This window comes from Vulpes vulpes, chromosome 12 (assembly GCF_048418805.1).
Source record: "Vulpes vulpes isolate BD-2025 chromosome 12, VulVul3, whole genome shotgun sequence".
Taxonomy (NCBI): Eukaryota; Metazoa; Chordata; class Mammalia; order Carnivora; family Canidae; genus Vulpes; species Vulpes vulpes.
This window is the reverse complement of record NC_132791.1, coordinates 119,312,636-119,335,473: the sequence shown is the minus strand read 5'-3', so window position 1 is coordinate 119,335,473 and position 22,838 is coordinate 119,312,636. Positions and strand designations below refer to the sequence as shown.

General features: G+C 40.4%; 1 protein-coding gene across 6 annotated transcripts in view; it reads right to left on the bottom strand.

Annotated features, from left to right (window-relative positions):
* The window catches only part of CADM1 (cell adhesion molecule 1), a 326,789-nt gene that overhangs the window by 59,296 nt on the left and 244,655 nt on the right, over positions 1–22,838 (bottom strand). For all 6 annotated transcript variants that reach the window (XM_025999197.2, XM_025999193.2, XM_025999192.2 and 3 more), the window contains exons 2-3: positions 6,472–6,618; positions 4,544–4,696 (exon numbers count right to left, since the gene is read on the bottom strand). In XM_025999197.2, the coding sequence (XP_025854982.1) occupies positions 4,544–4,696; positions 6,472–6,618 (300 nt within the window). The remainder of the gene's footprint in view (positions 1–4,543; positions 4,697–6,471; positions 6,619–22,838) is intronic.

The following is a 22,838-nucleotide window of genomic DNA, read 5'->3' as shown; positions in this document are numbered from 1 at the left end:
GAATAAATAAATAAAATCTTTAAAAAAAAAAAGAAAAAAAAATCATTTCTGATGTTGGAATCTGCCATGATGCCCAATGAGAAATGTGACTGAGTGTGGTGACTGAAGAGATAGTATTCGGTCTAAGGAAATTCAAACCGAGTAGGGGAGACTCAGGGAAAGTGGTCCTCTTTGGATAGGACAAAGAGGGCAATGGAGTCCAATGGATTTCAGCTTGCTTGGGTAAGTCTGGAGAAAAACCTTGATGGTGGCTCTGTGGTGACCTGGAAATCTTGACGGGAAGAAATCTAGGAGTTGTTAGAAGGTTCTGGCATGTAGCACTGTCAAGTCTCAGTGGTACCCAGCCTCTAGCACAGGCTTTGTTAGGCATTTGTTTCCTGTGTGTTCCTGAGTTTTTTTTCATTCATTCTCTCCTTGTTCATGCTGGGCCTCTGAAGACAGCTCAGCTCACCTTATCCCAGGCTTTTCCTACCCGCTGTTAGCTGTTCCTCCTCAGTGGTATTTCTCTCTGTAAGATGGAGGTGGGCATGGAGACGACTGTTTGGCATGCTCTTTCTGCGTTACCACTAACGTTTGCTGGCTCAAAGGAAGGAGGTGGAAGAGCACACATATAAATGAGGCCAGGGGAACACCTAACAATGCCTGTTAGATCTTGTTTGGAGGCTCAGAGCCTGACCAGCAGCAATCCTCTCTGTAACAGATTATCTATTGTTTGGCATTGTCCATGCTGCTTCTTCCTCTCTTGCAACAGATATGACGTCAAGTTCCCTAACCCTTCTGGGGTTGGGGTGGGGGTGGGCGCCTATGCTCGTGCTAGGTCCTCAGGTCACGTTCCTGAAGAGCTGACGTCATCTAACTTCATGGCTAAAGTAAATGTGTGGACAACTGCCACATCTTGGAAAATGAAACCAGTGCAGAAAAATAAAGGACTTATTTGTGATGGAGAAGAGCATCCTGAGAAAGAGTGGAGTGATTTTTCCCCCCCAAGTCCACATTGTGGCCAGGGTTTCTGACTTTACTAAGATGAGAAGAAGAAACAGTCAAGTATAGTGGGAGTTGTGTGGTTTGCAAATCTAAAATCAAACCTGATAATGTGAGTCACAATGGTTTATTGATATTCACTATCAAGGTGATGTCTCGGATTTCTTTTTTTAAAAAAGATTTGACTTATTTATTTATGAGAGACACAGAGAGAGGCAGAGACATAGGTAGAGGAAGAAGCAGGTTCCCTGCGGGGAGCCCGACTGGGACTTGATCCCAGGACCATGACGTGAGGCAGATGCTCAATCACTAAACCACCCAGGTGCCCCATGATCTTTTTTTCAAGAGCAAGAAAGCTTTGGAAAATGTAAGTCAGGTGATTTAGGTCTTTCTGGAAAAATGAGGCTGGACAAGAAAAACTTCAAGTTTATTTTGGCCTATTAAGTATCCTGTATTCCCTTCAACTCCACAACATCTGCTCTAATGCAAAAGTGGTTTGTAAAGTATAAAAATCCATTTGTGGGAAAAATGAATTAAAACTGCTACTAACCAGAGAATACACTTATCCGTGCTCTACTAAACAGACACATTTAGTAAAAACCGCCTGCGGCCATTAATGAAAATAACCAAAGATGTATGTAAGGAGGTGCACACAGATGAAAACCTGAATGAAAATCACAGGAGAAAATACTAGAAAATAGCAAAGAAATGTCAAGGTTCTTCTCAGCTAACCTCAAATCTATAAGAGTGCTCATTATAAACATTACGCCTACAACATTAAAAAAATCAGCAATATCAAGATGAGTCACACGTTAATTACAACAAAAGAGGAGTCTTAAAGCTGATCAGTATGTGAAATCTCACTCCAAAACCCTTTAAAATAATTAGGTTCTCCTGTTCCTGGAATCTTAAGAGTGAACACTAATCTTAGAAGGACAGGACTGTAATAATATTAGCTGCTATTATCAGTAACTATATTTATCTTCAAGCGGTGTATTCTCTTTCTTGTTCCACTGTTTCCACGAATACTAGCATAAGAGAGTCCTACGCTACGATCTAGAGAAAGGAACAAACTCGCTAGTGAAAGGAGTGAATGGGGATCCTAAAAGGCACCTAAATGCATGCAAAAAATCATTGGAGAGTTTTCAGTTTTTACATGGATAAGATAATACATGTAACAGAACTAACAAATAACCATCTCTACGTCTTATAATTACGCTGAAATTTTTGCTGAATGCTTCAAACAACTAATAGACACATGCACTAAAATCAGCATCTTCAACCTATCAAGAAGTTTGACAGCTGTGTAAGTATATATGGAGTCCTTTTCAGAGAACCATAGATAGAAGCGAAGATGCTAATAGATCACTCTTCATTCATTAGAATATCTGAAAATTCTAAACCTTAGGAAAAAGGTTTGAATATATGAGTATCAGTGGAAATTGTCAGATTTTGGAATATGAAAGACTCAAACACTGATGACAACAATTTCACTCCGTCAAAGAATCCTAGAGTCAATTCCACAGAAAGAATATTAAATGAATACATAATATCTGCAGAAAGAGCATCTACTAATATTACTTTCAAGTATGTTTAAGTTAATGCTTCTATACAATACAAGCAGGAACCTATTACCTCTAGAATAATCAGACCTCCAACGGGATTATAGGCATAAATGCCTCTTCAAAGTCTAGTGCTGTCATGCTGCCTCCCAAGCACCGGGTATATTCAGTCAAGCTGGCCCAATCCAGCATGTCCGAGAACAAATGTACCAGATTCTGGAAACTGACAGGCAGTCCTGTCACAAAAGATGTTCCCCTTCAGGGGAAAGTCACAAAACGGCAGCATTTGGGATTTTACTGAAAACAACCCAGGCTAAAAGACACAAAGGTTGTGAGATGGAACAGTAGGGTCTACCTCAAAGTCTATGATTCTAGATTTGTACCATGTGCTTTGTAACCCGGGCAAGATGGCTCATCTCTGTTATTATCATTTCTTCCTATGAAAGATATTCATAGTCAAAGGTATATGTAGAAAAAACGCTCTGAAAACTCAGAATGCTGTAAGTATATTTCATTCCATGGCTGTTAGGCTTGGAAAGGCCATAACCAATGATGGGTCAGTGGGTGGATGATGGTCAGCTTGCAATCTGCTTTACTGGAATGAGTCACTGGTTGCACAGTGTTTTCAAATACTTCTGAACAGTTAGGTGGACAGAAAACCTCAAGGCACACCTGCAAAATACCAAAATAACTCATCCCAGCAAAACCTTTTACGCTTATTATTGCTACATGTCTAATACAGCGTAATGCTAAAATTAAAGCAGCCGTGTCCATCTGAAAGCCATCTATTGCTCAACACAGACCACAGTAGGAATTGCATGGACTGATACGAAACAGGACTTCCTCAAATCAGTATCCCTCCTATCAAGAACATGTATGGAAGCACTAGGGACATGTTTTAGTTTAATGAATGAAAAAATATTTTCCCTTTTACAGCTGTGTTTAAACAAAGTAATGAGGCAGCAGCCCAAAATGTACATCCATAAATACATACATGTTCATACACACCAAGCAGAAATGTCCTTCATATTTATCTTTCCTCCTTAATCTTCATATCATTACACCAAAAAGCTGCACTCTGCCGCCTCAAATAGACTTTGATTCATCATCTTTCTGAAGGTGTAAATCAGAGATCTTGCCTCATGCTAGAGTGTACGTCCTTGAAAACTCAGTTTCAAAAATCAAAATCAGCTGGTGTTATGCACTGGTGTACACATTTGTCCAGAAGGTGACTAATTCAGACCACTGTCAACACAGGAATATCTGCCGACTGTATCAAAATCTAAATATGGAAACTTAGCTACTGGGATTTTCCTGAAAAATCACAATCTGGTGATTATAACGAAAGACATCCAACTCACTAGAAGTGTCTTTAGCAGCCTGTCAATAGTCCTTGCTTATTATCACCCTTCTCTCACTGGAAGCTCTTAATTCTGTTATGTCCAATGGTTGCAATTTGTGGCAAAGTTTGTGTTCATGGGGTATGATTTTTACAGCATGATCTAGAGTATAAGCAATACACAAGGCAGTAAGTAAAGCCAAAGATAAGGAGATCAACAATATTAAATGAGATGTAACTCAGAAGGAAGAATCATTAAGCAGATTTGATAATCGAGCTCTGCCACAGGGTATGGATATAGCAGCCCACCTCCTCCTCTCCTGCACGGAGGGGGAAGAAATCCCGGCAGTTAGAAGCAAGGGCATTTCATGTGGGGAGTGGTTCATTTGAGGGCTCTAAATTCTCTTGATCTTTGCTTCTAAAGCTTGAGGGTTGGAACCCAGGAGCAGGTGGGATCTACAGAGACTGCTGATTGCCATTCCTTAAGAGTGTTTAGTAAAATAGGCTATTTTTAAAATTTAGCAAGATGAGTGGTGATTCTTCCTAAAACAGGTTTGAAGAGCAAAATTTACCATTAACCTCTTCCTTGCTGCCAGAAGCCATCTGGTAGTAAGGGCCACCCTATTCCGTTTCCCAGGACACCGCCTCACGAGTTTCTTACCCAGCACCGTGATTGTGGTGTAACTTTCCTGTGGGGGGTCAGTGTAGAGCTGGCAAAAGTATCTTCCTTCATCCGAAATTGAGACATTTGTCAGCGACACCTTGAGTTCACTGCTAGAAAAATTCAGCAACTGAAACCTGCTGTCCTTCAAAGCTGTGGAACAAAACACAGAATTACTGATGAGGAGGAAGATGATAGCCCATTTTCCTTACCTAGGGAAGGGAGAAAGGAGAAAGGGGACTCGAAAGGCCTCTATAGAGAAGAAGAATCGAGTACATCTGTGTGTACCTGTTGGGTCCTTCTTTAGACTTCTTGAACTACTATTTTGGGATTTTGCAATAACTGCATGTAGACAAATAACCTTGTCTGAAAGGAAACTGACACACATGGGGGTCTGTGGGTGTATGTGCGTGCACACACACACACACACACACACACACACACCACATGCTCCTTGCTGTCAGTTTCCACCACTTATTCATAAATTGTTTCAGATTTTTCTACTGCAGTTCAGTAAAGTGAAAAGAGAAGGATGGGGTGCCTGGGTGGCTCAGTTGGTTAAGTGTCTACTTTCAGCTCAGGTCACGATCCTGGGGTCCTGGGATAGAGCCCTGTGTCAGGCTTCCTGCAGAGCCTGCTTCTCCCTCTACCCCTCCTCCTGCTCATGCTTGCCCTCTCTCTCTCTCAAATAAATAAATAAAACCTTAAAAAAAACCCCAAAAAACAGAAGGAAAGTGCAGGCTGTAAGCTTCCCCTTTGGGGACTGAAATTTCAGGGAGTAGGACCTTTGAGTTGTCTCTCAAAATCTGATCTTAAAAAAAAAAAAAAGGCAGTTCCAAATTACGAAAACAAAAATGCCATTATTATTAGTTTCAAAAAAAATGGAATTAAAAAAAACACTTCATAGCATAACAGCCCAATTTAATGTGGATGCACCTTTGCATTTGGTATGGTTGGAGGTAGAGTTGTCCAAAGTCCATAACCTAGGGCTTCCTAGAGCCTAAGACGGCCTACAGTTTTCTAACTACATTCAACTTCACAATAGAAAATGGGTGAGGAAGTAGGAAATCAGTCACCACCAAAGTAATGTATGTGGGCTTTTTATTAATTTTAAATATTCACTTTTAAAGTCCTTAGGTTAATTTTGGCAGAGGCATGATTCATTTACAATGACAAAAATTCACTCTAAGAATGGCTGGCTCCTTTTCTTTTACTTCCCTTCATCTTCCCTCATAGATGTTCCTTAGTTTTATCAACTCTTTCCATAGTTCGTGAATGTTCTAGGGCATTAGGGAGAATGTGAACAAGCAGATGTGAAGGGACATTCCTCAACATCTGCTTCAATTAGGTACCAATGGTCTCAAGGAGCTATTTTTTGAAAGACCCGATTCTTGGTCCTTTTATGCTCTGAGATCCATTTGAACCATTCCTAGGATATACAATTAAGTTTCAATGATTAACTTTTGGGATATTACATTTAGTAAGATTTCAGCACGTGATAACCTCTCTCTACCAGAGGCTATGGCGATAAGAGATTTTGGTTTTGTCTTTATAGGTACGCATTATCTTGGAAACTTCCACCTTCAAACCAAACAGATTACCCTTCAGAATGTTGTATTTTCCTTGCCTTCCCCTATTTGAGTTGTTTGTGTCAGCTAAGTATTTGGGATTCAATTGCAATTCACCTTGAATTACTACAATCAATTCCTATTGCAAAGTAAGACTGCTTTACTTTTAAAAGGGACCATTCAAGGTTTCTATTAAGTAGAAAGATTATGATTGCATGTCTCTTCTTCCCTCTGAAGAATTGACTAAACTTTAAGCATCTAACATTAAATTTAGAAAAGGAGGCTTTGGCAATCTCTTTATCAAGACAACATGTAGGGGAAAAAAAGTTGCCACCTAACGCTACAGAGATGGAAACTTACGCCTGAAGTCCCTGAAATAAATGGTCTGCCTGTTGGGATTCAGCAGTTGAATCACAGAGTCATCACTCTTATTGACTTGGCAGCTGATGGTTGCGACTTCTCCCTCGATCACTGTCACATCTTTTGTAAACAAATTCTGTCCATCACCTTAAAAAAAAAAGAAAATTTCCATCAATTAAAATTTGGTTAATGGCGCAGTTAAAATGAGAGACAAGAAGGGTAATCAAAAATGGGTATTAAGAGCAACATTGGTGTGGTTCCCATCTTTCTTCCTCTGCAGGCCACAAAAAAATGAGCCTGTTAATCCCAGAGAGATCCAAGGGCAAAATGCAACTAAGCCTGGAATCAACAAGCTATCAACAGTCGTGATGCCAATGTCCCAGGCTCCAGTATCTTGTACCAGTTAAGGAGAGTGTTGGAAAGGTATGGAGAGGTCAGAGAGCTGACTTTTCTAAGAAGCTGCAGCTCTCACGAATGGAGTAGGGGAGAAGCATATACTCAACCTCAGTTCACATGTCCTTGAGCTAAGCTATTTGGTCGCCTCACAGAAAACTCAAGGGGCCACTTAATAGAAGAAGGGAGGAGGGCTCAGTAAATAATCTCATCTTGTTAGCTGATGTCGACATTCCCAAGGCATAGGCATAGGCAGTACAGCTGCTTACTGCTTGGGAGTGAGGACCTCTCTGGAGTCCTGGAATCCCAATCAAATCCTGGGAAGCTTATATGTGAGCCTATTATTCTGCTCTCTGAAACTTAGGCCTTCATGACTCACTCAAAGCCCCAGGCAGGCCCGAACCATGCCCCTTCCATAGATCACCCCCATCTAGCCATTTAGACATTATCCCTCAGAACATGTCCAAAAGTCAAGGCTTTCAGATCTAGTGATAGAAGGCTTCTCTCCAGATCTGCTCTCGTTTGTTGCTTTTATGATTAGTGACAGCAGCCAGGGCCACTCATGAATGTCTCCTATGATCCACAGCACAGGTAGAAGAAGAGGAGAATTCAGTTCAAAAGCAAAAGATGAAGTAATTGTGGAAGGCCCTATTCTGCACCAGGCACAGCAGAGGATACAGAAATATAGGGCACTGTACAGGCCTTTCAGAAGCTGCCACGTGGCTGAAAACTGCTATCTAATCTTCACTTACAAAATAAAAAGCGTAGAGTGGGCAATGGGTGTAATGGTCGATCAGGAAGGGGAGAGGAAGATTGCTTTTTGGCTGTATGATCTCAAGTAAAGTATTTCAAGTCCCTGAGCCAGTTTCTCATCTGCAAAATGGGGACAGTAATTCAAAGCCCTCTCACAGAGCTGTCAGAAGGACTGAGGAAGGTAATAAATATAAAGCATTTAGCACTGTCTAGTTTCTTATAAAACTGAATAAATGGTGGCTGCCATCATCATCTCCATCCTTTCTCTAGTTGTCACATCCCAACATTGATTCGGCAAGTCCATGTGTTAAGTAGTGTGGATACAAGAATGAAGACCCACGGTCACTCTTCCCAAGCTTTCCAGGGTAGATCAGGGTAGTTCATTCACTCCTCCCACCAAAACAAACAAACAACAAAAACAACAAAAACCCCAAACGCAACTTTGCCGCGTTTAGGAACAAAGGTCAAAGATAAATACTATTGCAAGAGAGGAAGACTGTGGGAGAGCATATGCATAGGGATGCAATTAGAATAAATGGAGGATTTCCACCTGCTACTGTATTTCTGCTGAAGGATCCTTTTTTGGCTGGACACAGAGAAGAAGTGTGAGAAGGGTGTCTGAGATGGCTTTAAGCCAAATCCACCTAGAAACAGACTAGCTTCTGATAGAGGACTAGGACGGAAGGAAATAGGAGATAAGGACGAAACTATTAGAACCACAGACAAGCAAAAATTCTTGGTGCTTGAGGAGCCAACCCATGTGAAACCCACCCTTGAGATGATCTCTGATGCAGGGAATTAACTGAAGTGGGAGAATGTAGGTAGTGAGCAGAAGGGGTATATTTTCCCTAGCTTGATCCAGCAGTGAAAGCTCAGTGGCTGAACAATGCTGTGGAATCGTTGCAGAATTTTAAAAAGAAAAAGTGATCAAAAAAAAAAAAAAAACCCAAAACAACCCTACGAATGAATGCCTATTTTTCCCTCTGTAGATCACTGTGACAAACGCAGAATTCAGAAGCCAGCTGGAGGGAGCAGAGTATTCCCAGATTTGAGAAAAGAACAACGAAAGGGGAATTCCTGCCAATCAAGCATGCTTTTCAAGGTGGTTTGACTGGCTCTGGCAAAAGTATCTACAGGAAGGATGATACCCTTATTTCCTTGGGGTAACCTAATCTAGTAAGAAAATTAAGGAAAAATTAAACTGCATAATTCCAATGCTGTATTGCCCCCTGAAGTCACAGGGCTTGCCTTGAGGAGATTAGGATACCAAGTGGGGTCTCTATCGGGTCGTGGGTAGATTTCCTCTCTCTAAAGATATTTGTTACCAACGTAAGTAAGAATCTTCCATTTATAAAAAGAACCTATGGAAAGGCCACCTAGTGATAGGCCTTAATCCCTTCAATGCCAACCACGCCTTGCAGGTCCTGACCACCATCTTGTGGTTACTGGAACTTAAAAGCCAGTTGCAATTCAACTGGATCCTAATAAAATACTTCCTGTGGAACTAACTGTACCTTTTCATGTTATTCTCTGGCATGCTGGTATATTCTTTCTGGATAGCACCAATATCGACACAAAGTCTATCAAACATTTGTATAGGAGATGAGAACAAAGAGGGGTTGACTGGGATTTTGTGTTTGGCACAAGTAAAGTAGTAAAACAGAATCAGAGGGGTTTTGTGTGTTAAAAAGTCTACACATTCTTAATTATTACTTATAATTAGGAAAATAAGACCAGATCACTTTAACATGTTATGATTAAGTCATTCAGGTAAAATTTCTGCCATCTGCACTGCTCTGGCACACAGCGTACTGTGCAAATCCATGGTGGTATCAAAATCATTACTGCATTATTTTTTCAAATTGCTAAAGCCAACCTCAAATCTAGAGTCTCAAGAAAATGACAGTTCCTAGATATGTTAACATGGTTATAATACTAATGCTAAAAAATTACAAGTGATAATGAAGTATTTTGCTGAAAGAGATCAAAGTGCCTTGGCTGATGGTGGTGGCCCAAGAATGTCACTGTAAAAATCACCAATAAATTACGTGGGTCAGCTGGACAGTTATATTAAATAGAGCTCCATACTTGGAGGCGCCATAGGATGGCTGCAATGGAATAATAATGACCTATTTATTTGAGGCGCCGAATGTGAATGACAGTGATGAAAATACGATTTGTATGTCAGTACTCTTAACTGCCTGAAGCCTTTATGTAAAAATAATTTCTGCTCCCATGCTCAAATATTTCTTCCAAACAGAAGGGTGCACTGTGACTTGATAAATTTCCCCTTGAAATAGATATCATGACAATTAGGTTGTTATAAAACACAACTTGATGTGTAGCAGAAGGGTACAAACAGGCAACGTAGATGCCTTTTTTAAATAATCCGTTTTAAAAAAAACTTGCTGATTTCCTAAAACTCAATTAGCAGATATACTGTCAAGGCAGAAATAGCACATGTTCTGGGTGAAAGAAATCAAGCAGGTACAATATACCACAACCATTAAATAAGGCTGTTAACAGCAAGGTAATTTATTTTAAGGGCGGAACAATGTCTGACATGTAGAGACATTTTTGACTGCTAATTGGTGTATATGGGTACAAGTTTAAGAGACAGAATAAAACTGGATTTTTATTTATACCAGCAACTATAGTCCCTATAACTTCCTCGATTTGCCTTCCAGTTTCTAAAAATACAACTCTAGTGCCAGAGAGGCCCATTCACTCACAAGCAAGTCTCCTGCGGTAAACCAGAAGTTGCTAGGATGTTTATAACAGGACAGAGAAAGCATATTGTCTAAGGAAAAAAAAAAGAATATTTCGATGATTAGTGAAGACCATTTCAGCAGAGTTGGTTAGGGCTGGAGTGGGAGTGAAGGTGCCGCTGGCTCATAAATCCCCTATTCATTCAATCTTCATTTGGCTTAACTCATAGATTTCTTCTCCAAAACCTCATTTGGTTACAGACTCTATTTCCAGGGCATTACACAAAACACCAGCATTGACTGGAATCTACTTCATCCACGATATGGCCACCTGAAGGGGGTGATGGGGTGAATCTGAGAGCCAGAGCTAAAATGAGAAGCACGAAGGAGACAAACGTTTTCTCTGGTACTAGGCACTGTGCTGCTTGGTTTGCACATGTTTCCCTCTCCAACTCCTGGACTTTTCAATACCTCCACTTTTAAAGTTAAGAACTGCAGACCTGGAGAAATTCAAATAAGTTGCCTAATGTAATTCAGCAAAGTGCCGGAGCTGGTGTTCGAACTCCGTTCCGTCAGCTTCTCTGGCCCATACAGTCTGTACTTTTAACCACCCAACATCAGGATCCGTTGCCAAGGTTCTATTGGCTCCGTCTTGGAAAATTTACTTGTTTTTAAAGAGGGTTATTTCCCTATGAGCAACTTCTGATTTTTTTTTTTAATTTCCATAATTTATCCAGAACACAATTACACACTTGAAGATGAGAGAGAAACTGTCCTGAATGTAAAACACCTTGTTTACTACGGCTTCTTTCTTTCAGCACTCAGCACACTTTGCCCCTGGAGAATGCCTTTATTACCAGTGCATGGCGGGCATTTGCCAGCACCAAGAGCTCGCCCCCGCTGCCTGGCTGTTAATAAAGAAAGCACTTCATTTACACCAGGGGAGTCTCTCCAGTCAAGTCTATAATAAAAGGGCAAGTCATAGTTAGAACAGAATTTGGTTTATACTATGGCAACTATGTAAACTCTTACTGACACCGAAGAACACAGATGACTCTTAACTGGGAAGACAGTTTGCCCAGAGAAAGAGCAAATAGAGTCCCTTGACCTACTCTGTCAGTAACAAAATCATATTAGGGAAACCTTTTTTTTATTTTCCTTTCCTTCCTCTCCCCTCTGCTGAATGAAAGACTGAATCTAACATGAAATCAGCACAATCAGGTTGTCTAAATAGGCAAAAGCCAAACCAAAAATACAGACTGTAAAGCAAAACAAAACCAAAACCTCCCCAAATGAACAAACCCTGCCAAAGATCAACGTAGTCATTAACTTCAAAGAGTCACCATAGTTCTTGAAATTCTGCACTAATTAAAGGCTAGGGATTATTAATTCCCCAACCCCAACAGATATCTAAGTTTCAACTTTCCAAAGAGTCACGACACTTGTTTTTGAAAACCTTTTTTATTGGTGAGTCCTCTGTGTCTTAAATTAAGTTTCAAATGGCTTTTCCCGCATTCTCCTTTCTGTGGGATCCCCATTTTTATAACCGTATGTTTTTTTTTTATAACCGCTAACTTTTTTTTTTATAACTGTAAGTTAGGTATGTGCCCAACTTGAAAGAACCACCCTTACCCCCTAGCCAATAAAAACCATCACTGAGGGAGGCCCCACAATTCCTGCTAACATTTTAGAGAGCTAGCACTAGAAATAAGTATGGTTCAGGAAAAGAAAAAAAATTAAGATTCTGTTGAAAACCAGAGGGAAAAATCTTTCTAGCTGCATATGTTCCCCCAAGTCAATGTAAACACAGTGTTCACTACAAATCATTAACAAAGCCATTAAGATTTGATTTCTATCTAAGCAATTATTGTCAGCATATTTTGTACATTTCCTTTAAAAGACTCAATCCTATCTTTCAATTCATTAAACTGTTCCTTGCATTTATAGCATTTTATATCAAATCAGAAACCTATTTGAATTAATAAGAATTACAGTAAAAGTAATTTGAAAATAAATTATTTGAAGTTCAAGCCACGAAAGCTTTTGATGAAAGACTTTAGTCCCATTCAAATATTACAGTGGCGTTTTTAGTCATCCAAAGGGCAGATGAGAGACAGTGAGAACCAGTGTCCAAAAAGATGAGCCCATCAACATGCATTAAGGTTAAGGGCTAGACCACTTCAACATAAATATAATTCTTTATTTCAAAGAGAGGCGATACTTCAACCTTTTGTGAATACTTGAGTATTTATTTAAAATCAAAAGCATTCAATCTGTCTGCTGTTTACAAAGCTTCTCTTGACCTTTTTGATCCTCATCCATGTTTTGCTATCTCCAACGGTTAAGTTGAATGTGTCAATTGTCTGTTCCAAGGGCTGTCTACTCGGTGGTCCAAATGATTACCAATGTGAACCCCGTAGCTCATAAAGCTTGGAGCTAAAATAAACCAAAACGACTCCACAAATAACTGAGTGGGCTAGAGTATGTAACATCGACCAAAACATTTCATTTGTGTCACCTTCTTTTTCACAGAACCCTTACGAGATTAAAGGTCAACAGAACTGAAAGGAACCCAGGGATTAATACTTTCATTTCCTAGATGAAGAAGAGACAAGGGTCTAGGGAGGAAAAACACCCAAAGTCACATGGCGAGCAGGAGGCCCTGCCAAAGGTAGAGGCTACTATTCCTAATGGGCCACACCAAGGTATTTCTGTTCTTAGCTATTACTGAATAACATCTATTGATTTGTTTCTAATTACAAAAGCAATATATGTTCGAGGTTTTTGATTTTTGTTTTATTTTTTAAGTTTTGCTTTACATGTAGTATTTAGAACACTGTATCTTTATGGTTCGGAGATGGTCAGGATCTCATTAAGAATCTCCTGTAATATAATTACTGTTGTGGCACTTGAGCTTATGGAAGGAAAAAATATTGAATTTAATCTAATCTCCTTTTATAATCAGTAAAAGGTGAGGCAAATTTTTGAACGGCAAGTTAAAGAGTAATCTTCCTCAGTGCTGGTTTTTTTCTTCAATTAAAACTGTTGATTTCCCCTGAATACAAAACGAAAAAATATCATCTGACACAACATTAAGCTATTCATGAATATTCTGTATACACATTCTTGTTTAGTTGACTAATGGCAAATGAACGTTCTCTATTTTAGCTTAAACACATAGTATAGGTATGTTTGATTAGCATTGAATTCCAAAAGCTGATTACTATGCATGCTTTGATTATGTAATTACATAATAGAGTATAATGGCTCCTTTGGAGTCATTATGATCTATATGGCAAATATGTTTCAGTTTTGCTATAGTTTAAATACACGTTGAGATGACAGCTCATAACAAGGCTCCACTTTTCAGTCTGATCAGCTAAATGGGCATTTCCCCATTCATCCTAACATCTCCTTGACACCAATTAAGGCCTATTGTGTCAGGCTGCATACACTCTGAGAAATTCCCTTTGTTTTCTTGGCATTCAAAAAAGGACATTAATTTTAAAAGCTGTATTAAGCAAAAGGCCTGGTTCAAAAAAAAAAAAAAAAAGGCTGAAATTCCATCCTTCATCCACCCTTTGAAAGATCTGCAGGGAATCACATCTAGTTCATCAATCACTGCTCAGACAACCACAAGGGGGTTAAAGATGGAATTTCACCTTTAACTCCAAAATGCACATGAAGGGAGACCAGCCAAGAATATTGATGCTTATGGCAGTGGCTGGCCACTATGCGTTCAGCTCAGGGTCTAACTGAACATCAACCATGCCGAGTTACACAAAGGTCCAGTTCTGCAAATCTCAGGTCTTGCAAATCCCTTACATTTTGAAGCTCCTTTTGGAAGGGGTAGCTGTAAAGCAGCACTGCCAGATTTTACCTTCCACAGCTCCATGCCTAGCTTTTGATGGATCTAAGGCCAACAAAATTTACCTACTGAAGGGAATTTGATAATTCCGCCACCAACTCAGAAACTAGAAAGTAGTCATGTTTTAAAATAGGATACACGTTACTGCAAAGAATTCTGTAAAATTTCTCTTGCCCCCATGAAATCCTTTAATCTTACACTCCCCTTCGTTGGCAAGAAGAGCTGTTTCTGCTTTTCTCTTCCAAGAGAATGATCCCGCAATACCATGCCAAACCAAAGGTGACCGGAGTCTTAACTTGAAAGACTAATAACCATCAGGCTGTTTTTACCTTTGTGTCTACTACTTTTCAGCATTAGGGCTGAAGAACGGAGGTCAAGCACAGTCCAATTGGTATTTACATATAGGATGAGAATCTCTTTTATGAAAGGAAACATTGATTAGAAGTGTGAAAATGCTTTTCAAGGAAGATCAGGACAAAAGAAAGTAGTTACAGCGTCTGTGCCTGTACTGTTTCAATTGTAACCATCACACGAGCTGCTTTGCTTTTAAAAGACAGCTCAATAGGACTTTTTAATCAGAGCCCCCAGCACTAAACCGGCCAAGCCATTATGATGCTTAAGGCCCAAGCTGCCGGATCCTATAAAATGTAAAGGTGCAATCCCCTTTGGGAGAATGTTTATCGGGAGTGATACCTATCCATTAAAGACTAGAATCAGTTTTTCCACTAAATTTCACTTAAGAAAGCAAGGGGCAATAAAAGAAATGAATATACAAATAAACCATACAAAAGAATAATAATCACTGAATCCTTCGGCTCTGTACATGGAAAGGTGAACATTCTAGGCTTTTTCTCCATTAACTCCTTTTCAGAAAGGAGGGAGGAAAGCCTAACCCTGAAGAAAAACTCTCTCCAGTGGACACATTTTGTGAGGATTTAAAAAAGGAGCCCCCAAAGTAGAGAAGTCACTTTTATTTGCTGGCAGGATGGCATTCAAATCACCTTGCCAAAGAGTCATTCTAAGCCTGCTAAATCTGCTTAGAGGCTCTTGGGAGAGAGGGGGCTTTTAAAAAATATTCATTAAAAACAAAAACAAAACAAAACAAAAAAACAAAAACCAAACACCATCGTCCAACTTGGACTTTGGAGAAGGACAATCAGAAGACAGAGGCTTCTTACAAAACTAATTGTGTTGGCAAAGCAAGTAGATTCTTCTCAATGGATTTGATTCTGTGATGCTCGTTTATGGTAAAAGAAGAATAAAAGAACAGTTTTAGACTGAGCTACTCCAGTAGCAATTCAAAGCTGGGTGGTATTCCAGCATTTCAAAATAGATTGTTCCTCTTAGACGAAATGTGCTGAAGGCCAACTGTTGATCTTGTGCATCAACCTCTTTGCTAATGAACTGATAATATGAGATTATATTCCTGGGGATATATCAAATAATGGCTATGTAGAGTGAGAACTCATCTCGTAAAAATTCTGCTATCTGTGTGCATGGGCTACTGGGGAAGAAAATCACATTCTGAAGGGAGGAATCCTAAAGACAGAAGCTGGGAGTCTACAAACCACAGGCTCCCACACCCTCCAACATTGTGGTCATGTGTCCCAAAGTTAGCTCAGGCCTGGGGTAACGGGAATAGACAATTTTAATTCACAAATAGAGCTATCCATTTTCCCAAACCACATGCTATTCATAGCTAAAGATTTACATGATTAAAACTCAAAATACATACTGATGTGTTTGGAAACCACAAAGGAAGATACAAGTACTAGGTTCTATTATTCCTGAAAAGACTCAAGGCAACTTGGACTTCTCTTACCCCAGAAGACTTATTAGCAGCCAAACCATTTATAATGTTATACATCACAGCAGCCTCCGGTGAGCCATCACCCTGTAAGAAAATATAATGTTGTCTTCTTTTCTAATCAAATGAAAAATCTAGGATTTCAAGGCTATAGGGATGGCTGACTCCGCGGTGCTTGCTTTTCTGTAAGTGACACTTGTCAATGCCCCTAAGTCGTAAGCTGATTAGAGATGCAGATTGTCTACAATACTTGCTGTTACCAGCTACTCCTCTATAAAGTTCTTTAAATTGAATTTCCTAAAAAAAATAAAAATAAAAATAAAAATAAATAAATTGAATTTCCTCAGAACCCCAATCTTAAGTCCCAATGGGAAGAGCCAATGTGTTTCCCTTATTTTTTATCCTCTGATTTTAAGCAGCTAATTTAATATCATTTTCCCTTTGATAAGAGGTACCATGATTAAACTTAGGTCACTTTTTGCTTGAACTCACTAAAAGCTGATTCTCCTTTTTTTTCTTCACATTTGCCTCCAGGATATCAAAAGACTAACAATAAGATATTTAAAATCACAAGGCTATAACATGTAACAATAATCGCTACACACAGGGAGGAAGAGGGAAGGGAGTGTTTTTCTCCTAGTCTGGAGGCAAGAGAAACAAATTATTTTTTCTCCAAAGTGTTCATTATTATTTAAAAAATTTTTTTAATATCTAGAAAACTCCCACTATTTCTGGAGGGAGTATTATTTTAATCATTGGCATAACAACAGCTAATATATTTCTAAAATGTTTTCTATGTGCCAGGCACTGCCTTTTTTTTCTTTTTTTTACATTATCTCATTTAACCCTCAACAACCCTGTGGGTTTCATCATTTTATTATCACCCCTTTATACAGATGAGGAAACAGATTTAGGGAGCTTAATTAAGTGGCTGGATACCTGAACCCATTCCTGTTTAACTCTAGATCTGGTGCTATTGACAATTACACGATATTAATGAGGCTTTAGATGCCAAAGCACAGAAGGGAAGTGTTAGAAGAATCTACTGTATCTCATTTATATGATTTAGGAATAAAACTAGGGATCCCTGGGTGGCGCAGCGGTTTGGCGCCTGCCTTTGGCCCAGGGCGCGATCCTGGAGACCCGGGATCGAATCCCACGTCGGGCTCCCGGTGCATGGAGCCTGCTTCTCCCTCTGCCTGTGTCTCTGCCTCTCTCTCTCTCTCTCTCACTGTGTGCCTATCATAAATAAATAAAAATTAAAAAAAAAAAAAGGAATAAAACTAAAGTCAGACTCTCCGCAGACAAGGGAATGTGAAGCCTACCAGCAATCAGGGTGTTCTAATATACGACCCTGGTAAAATGAGCTCTATCACCAGGGTCTAAACACTGGCTCTTCAGTATTTAGAGGGTAGATGTCTGTTCTACCAAATGATCTGAACTCAAACGCAGCTCCACTGCAACTTCAGGCATTTACAGTATCTGCTTCAAGGGCGTTCATTAGTATTGACAACTTACGTGACTGAAATTTGGCTGTATTAGCAAGTCTCTCTCTACATCTCATCGTTCATTTTATCCTGCCAACAAGAGCCATTGAAAACCTTCCAAATTTAAAGCTTAGAGCCGACAGGACAAGCAAGTGAGGATATCACTTGGAACACATCAGATATGGACTCAGAGAGGATGTCAGCTTCAACTGACATTACTACAGAAACAGAAAACGAGGGAACAGGAGGGATCGGGGTTTCAGATTCTCATTCAAGAGAGTACTCCGAGTGTGTGTAATATGGTTTGTGCAAGCAACAGCTGTAAGTCCATGATAATCATCACGCTGAATAATGCTGCAACATTCAACTTACTCACATCTCCTACCAGGAAGCCACGTAGCTTTCGACTGTCCTATGAAATGAGAATTTCTTAGCTTGAAAATCAGGGTCTATGACTAAGGCCCCTTATTGAGGAGTTACTCCCTCTATGATCTGTCAGTCATAAAGCAAGTGGTGGGGTTATTTAACCTCTGGGCTTGTGAGCTGCTGGACCCAGCTGACTTCAGAAGAGGCATATGAGTAAGAAAGCTCCCTACAGGTCAGTTTGATGAAGGGATTGCATATGCAGAGCAGCCAAATGAATTCCAGGTTCTATTTCTTATGACTGTGGAGTCCCCCAGGCAAAGCCTATGTAAGTCAGATACACACTCTATCTAAATTGGCGCCACAATAAAAACAATAACAAACAAACAAAAAAACTTGCTTAGTATCATCTGAGTGTGGGGTGCTGATTAATCACTGAAATTAGAGACAAGTGATGAGGACACATGCCTTGTCCTTCCCTTGGAAGGGGGCATCTGGGGAAAAATGAGACCATCGGCCTTGGAGAACAGGAGTTCTGAGCTTTCTGGCGGTGCAGCTAGGCAAACTGGATCTGTTTTTATATTTTGAGGAGGGTAAAGGGTAGCTTTCTCCACCGTTATTATGAGAATCAAGTGAGGAAATGTGTGTTAACAGCATATTTTTTAAGCTCTGAAAATGCTAAACAAACAACAGAATCTTCTCCACTAACTTCTTCATTAGCATCATCACTATCTCTACGCAGCCTCTGTCTAGACAGCCAGCATCTTCTTCTGATCATCCATAATCCCATGGAATTTTTCCCATTTTAGAGCTTTAGCTATTTATTATTCTCTTCATTGTAAGGCTAACTTTTTAAGAAGAACAGAGTAAATTAAAAATATCTTCATCACATATGTTTGATTGCAAATTACAACCATCATGGGTAAGAAAAGTTAAGGTGAACCTCAGAGGTAGGCAGAGGACTGGACATCTGAAATTAGGTTCAGTTTACAGTGTGAAAAACGTACCTTGTATTCAGGTTTCCCCCATTTAACTAGAGAGCCAGACTTCGTTCTGAGAATGACTTTTGTATCCCCAGGATGTGAGGGGTCACCCGTGACAGGTTACACACCATCCTCAGTGGGAAACTTCAACAGTCAACACCTCAGATACCTGGCTAGAATTCTGAGGGAATGGGACAGTCCACATCTGTATAAGTGGATCTCTAAATGCCAAAATCAAGACGATACTAAACAAAAGCTATTTCCACAGAGCTTGCTGACTTCCCCACTCTCTTGTGTCCCATGCTTCTGTACGGAGAAGATCGCATGAGTTAATGCAATGTGGAGGAGCACCAGGCCTTTCTCTAAAGAATCTCAGCCGGTGAGGCTTATGTGTGTGTCCTCGGTTGCTTCCTTCCAGCGCTGGCTGTCACTTCTTACAGATCATTCTTTTCTTCCTTATTAAGTGCAAGAGCTTTGTGAAAGCTACTGGTGTTGAGACCTTTCCTGCTTATTAATGAGTTCCCGGGTGTGTCCAGGATGTTTGAGGTCTCTAGAAACCTAACCTTCAACTAAGTGGTGTGCTACCGTGCAGAGGGGGTGTGTGATTTTCCCCCTTCATGTGACACTGGAGGAAAGAAAAGTGCAGAGACCAAATGAATAATATTTGGTTTAGTGCAACAATTACACTTTGACGCTAATAGATGTTCTTAGGTAAAAATAGACCTTTGAATGTGGGAAGCGAACCAATAAAAAAAAATTGGTGACTGACACTAGTTATTGACATTAATTTCTCATATTATTATTATTAGATCAAAACTACCCATTACTCTTCTATTTATAAAAGCAGGGAAACTGACTGTGGAGGAATCCTTACTTGTCCTGCAGGATCCAGCTCAAAGTCATTAGCTTTCTCTGTGAAACCCTGATGCCTCCCCTCCTTAGCTTTCTAGGTTTCTCATGGTGCCTTGTCTGGTCTTGGCACTCATCACACGGACAGTTCTGCGATCGCTCATTTACGGGGTTGTTTCCTTCCTTTGATTTGATCTGGGTTCAAATGCTGGTGCTTCCAGTCATTATCCAGACCCTGGAAAGGTTCATTTAGCTATCTAAACCTTAGTCTTCTCACATATCAAATGGGCACAGAAATACCTCTCTCACCAGGTGGGGAACCAGATGGGCCAATGGGCATATTTGTGCGCATAAGACATGACTTGTGTGCCCCCTAACCTGTGCTCCTTCACTGCTGTATCCTTGAAGCATAATACAGTGTCAGCTTACAGAGCAACTCTTGAATAAAGGTACCAAGTGAAAAGCTGTTTTAAGACCTCCATAGGCTCTCATCATGCTCATCAAAATATATTAAGTTGTACCCATGTCCCACATTAGATATAATTTTTTAAAAATAGTTTATTTATTTATTTATTCATGAGAGACAGAGAGAGAGAGAGAGAGAGAGAGAGAGAGAGGCAGAGACACAGGCAGAGGGAGAAGCAGGCTTGAGCCTGATGTGGGACTCGATCCTGGGACTCCAGGATCACGCCCGGAGCCAATGGCAGGCGCTAAACCGCTGAGCCACCGGGATCCCCTAAATATAATTTTGAATTAAAAATTTCAAGTGATGTCTAGATTTTTGCTTTTGAAATTATAATTCCAACTGTACCTCTCATTCTGAAGCCAGTTCTTTTTTTCATGTTCTAGGCATTTTCACAAGGCTCTTAGAAAGCAACAGGCCCTAGTATTGTGTCTATAGAGCTTGATGGGGAAAGAGCCTAGCTTCTAGAAGTGCCCGATGTTGAGGGAGACAGACACGTGTATGCACAATGACCACACGATGTGGTAAGGCACAAGAATCCTAATGTGCTGTGGGGGCCTGGAGGAAGAAGGAACCAATCACTCCTTCGGGGTGGGGATGTGGGTCCTACAGCATTGAAAAGGAGGAATTTGAAAGAAGGATCATGGCATGTTTAGAACAAAGGGAAAAGTATAGTGTGCTCTGAAAAGTGAGAGGAAGGGATGCTTTCTGGAAAGGTCATTGGGTCCAGATATTGAAGGACATGGTATGCCAGGCTAGGGAATTTGCACTTTATCTTGTAATTAATAGGGAGCTATTAAGCAATTTTAATCCAGGAGGTGATATGATCACACCTGTGTTTTGAAAGATAACGTCTATGTGGAGAGGGAGGGTAGAGTGGAGGTAGGGCAAGGGCTGGAGCCAAGATCAGTTAAGAGACTTCTGCGGGAGTACTCTCACTGATAAGAGCCAGTTAAAGGAGTATGGAGAGGACAGCAGAGCCCAGGTTGTGGGATAAGAGTGGGGAGTCGAGAATATTCGAGGTTAGGCACACGGGCTTTGGCATCAGTAGGTTTTCAATTCTGCAAATGGGGCTGAGTGTTCTTTTGTCACCTCAACTAAACTCTAGTTAATGTTCAGTGGTCTTCTAAGGAAAGACCAGTACAGAGCTACTTTATAAAGGAGTATAGAAGGCAAAGTGTATACACATCCTCATCACTTCTGCCATTCACCGTGGAGATGGGTTTTCATAGCACTCACTGGTGCCAAAAATATACTTAGGAAAACTGTGCATCCCCCATCCCCACCCCCATTGGAGCCTTGCTATTCAGTGTGGAACACCGGCAGTTTTGAAAATTCCTGGGACGTTGTTAAAAATGCAGAATCTCAAAGCCATACCAGACTTACCAAGTCAGAATCTGAATTTTAACAAGAGACTCAGATCATTCATATGCACAGTCTGAGGAGCTCTGGCCTGGAGTCCAGTAATTCTAATTGCTCCCTGACACCATGTACACCAACATGAGACTGTTGGCTTCCCCAAGGCAGATCTTAGAACACGGTGTGTTCCTAGACAACTTGTTTCAAGGAAACTGATGTATAGGAGAAAGGAGGTCATGACTCACCACCAAGTCAGGTCAGTCTCCAGGGAGAAACATGGCTTCAGCAATTTCTCATTTAAAAACAGATTTTTAAAGATCCTAGTCTGCATGAGGATAAATTGATGTGGATCATTCTTGAACTCAACAAGAACTAGAATCTAGCTTCCCTCCACAAGTTCCATGGAGCCAGTAGTACACAAATGAAAAATCCTCTCCCCAAGCATCTAGCTGACTTCGACCAAAGCCAATAGATTATTCTGCATCCCACTGCAAAAACTATTCTAGCTGGCACGCTCCCATCTAGTGGGTTTGTCTGTTCACATGCGGGACCTGCTTAATTTTTGCTTCTCTGGTTTTACTGGCTCTGTACGTGTCTTGTACTCATTGAGTGTCGAGTCAGTGGAGACAAAACAACAAATAGGGAAACAGAGCAAGTGGATGCACAATGAAAACTGCAAAGAGGCTGCTGAGGTTTGCTATGAAAGTGATGAAATTCAACTGTATGATGTGAAGGGAGGAAACAAACAAACAAAATATAAAAGCTCTACTGCCTGTTACGGCAGGCGTTTTCACTCTGTGTCTAGTAGATAAAATTTGCTGCAAAAATACAGGTAATGACACAAACATAAGTTTAAGAGAAATAATAAGAGCCTGAGGCTGGAGGCAGAAAGAAGCAGCCACGCACAGAAAGAGCCTTGCAGGATGCTCAGGGGAAGAGGAGGGAAACAACAATTTCACTTCTCCACGGCCGCTTAATGAACATCCATGCATCAGCCTGGGCCGGGGGCCGGTGTGAATGTGCCCTGCCACCTGGGCCAGGCTCACCGCATCCTTAGCTGTTGCTCATGGGAGGAAAGAACATTCTCCTAGAAAGCAAAGCAGGATAGGATTCACTGAACAGTAAGGACCTCAGCTTGGGGGAGTGGTTTCCTATCACTCTGAAACTTTATATACCCAGGTTTTCAACCCGTGTGTTGCTTTCCTAGCAAATTTTTATATGTGTGTGTATGTACATATATATATAAAATACATACATACATATAACATATATATACACACAAATAGACTTTTTTTTTGGGGGGTCGGGTTGGGGAAGAGGGTGGAGTGTACAAT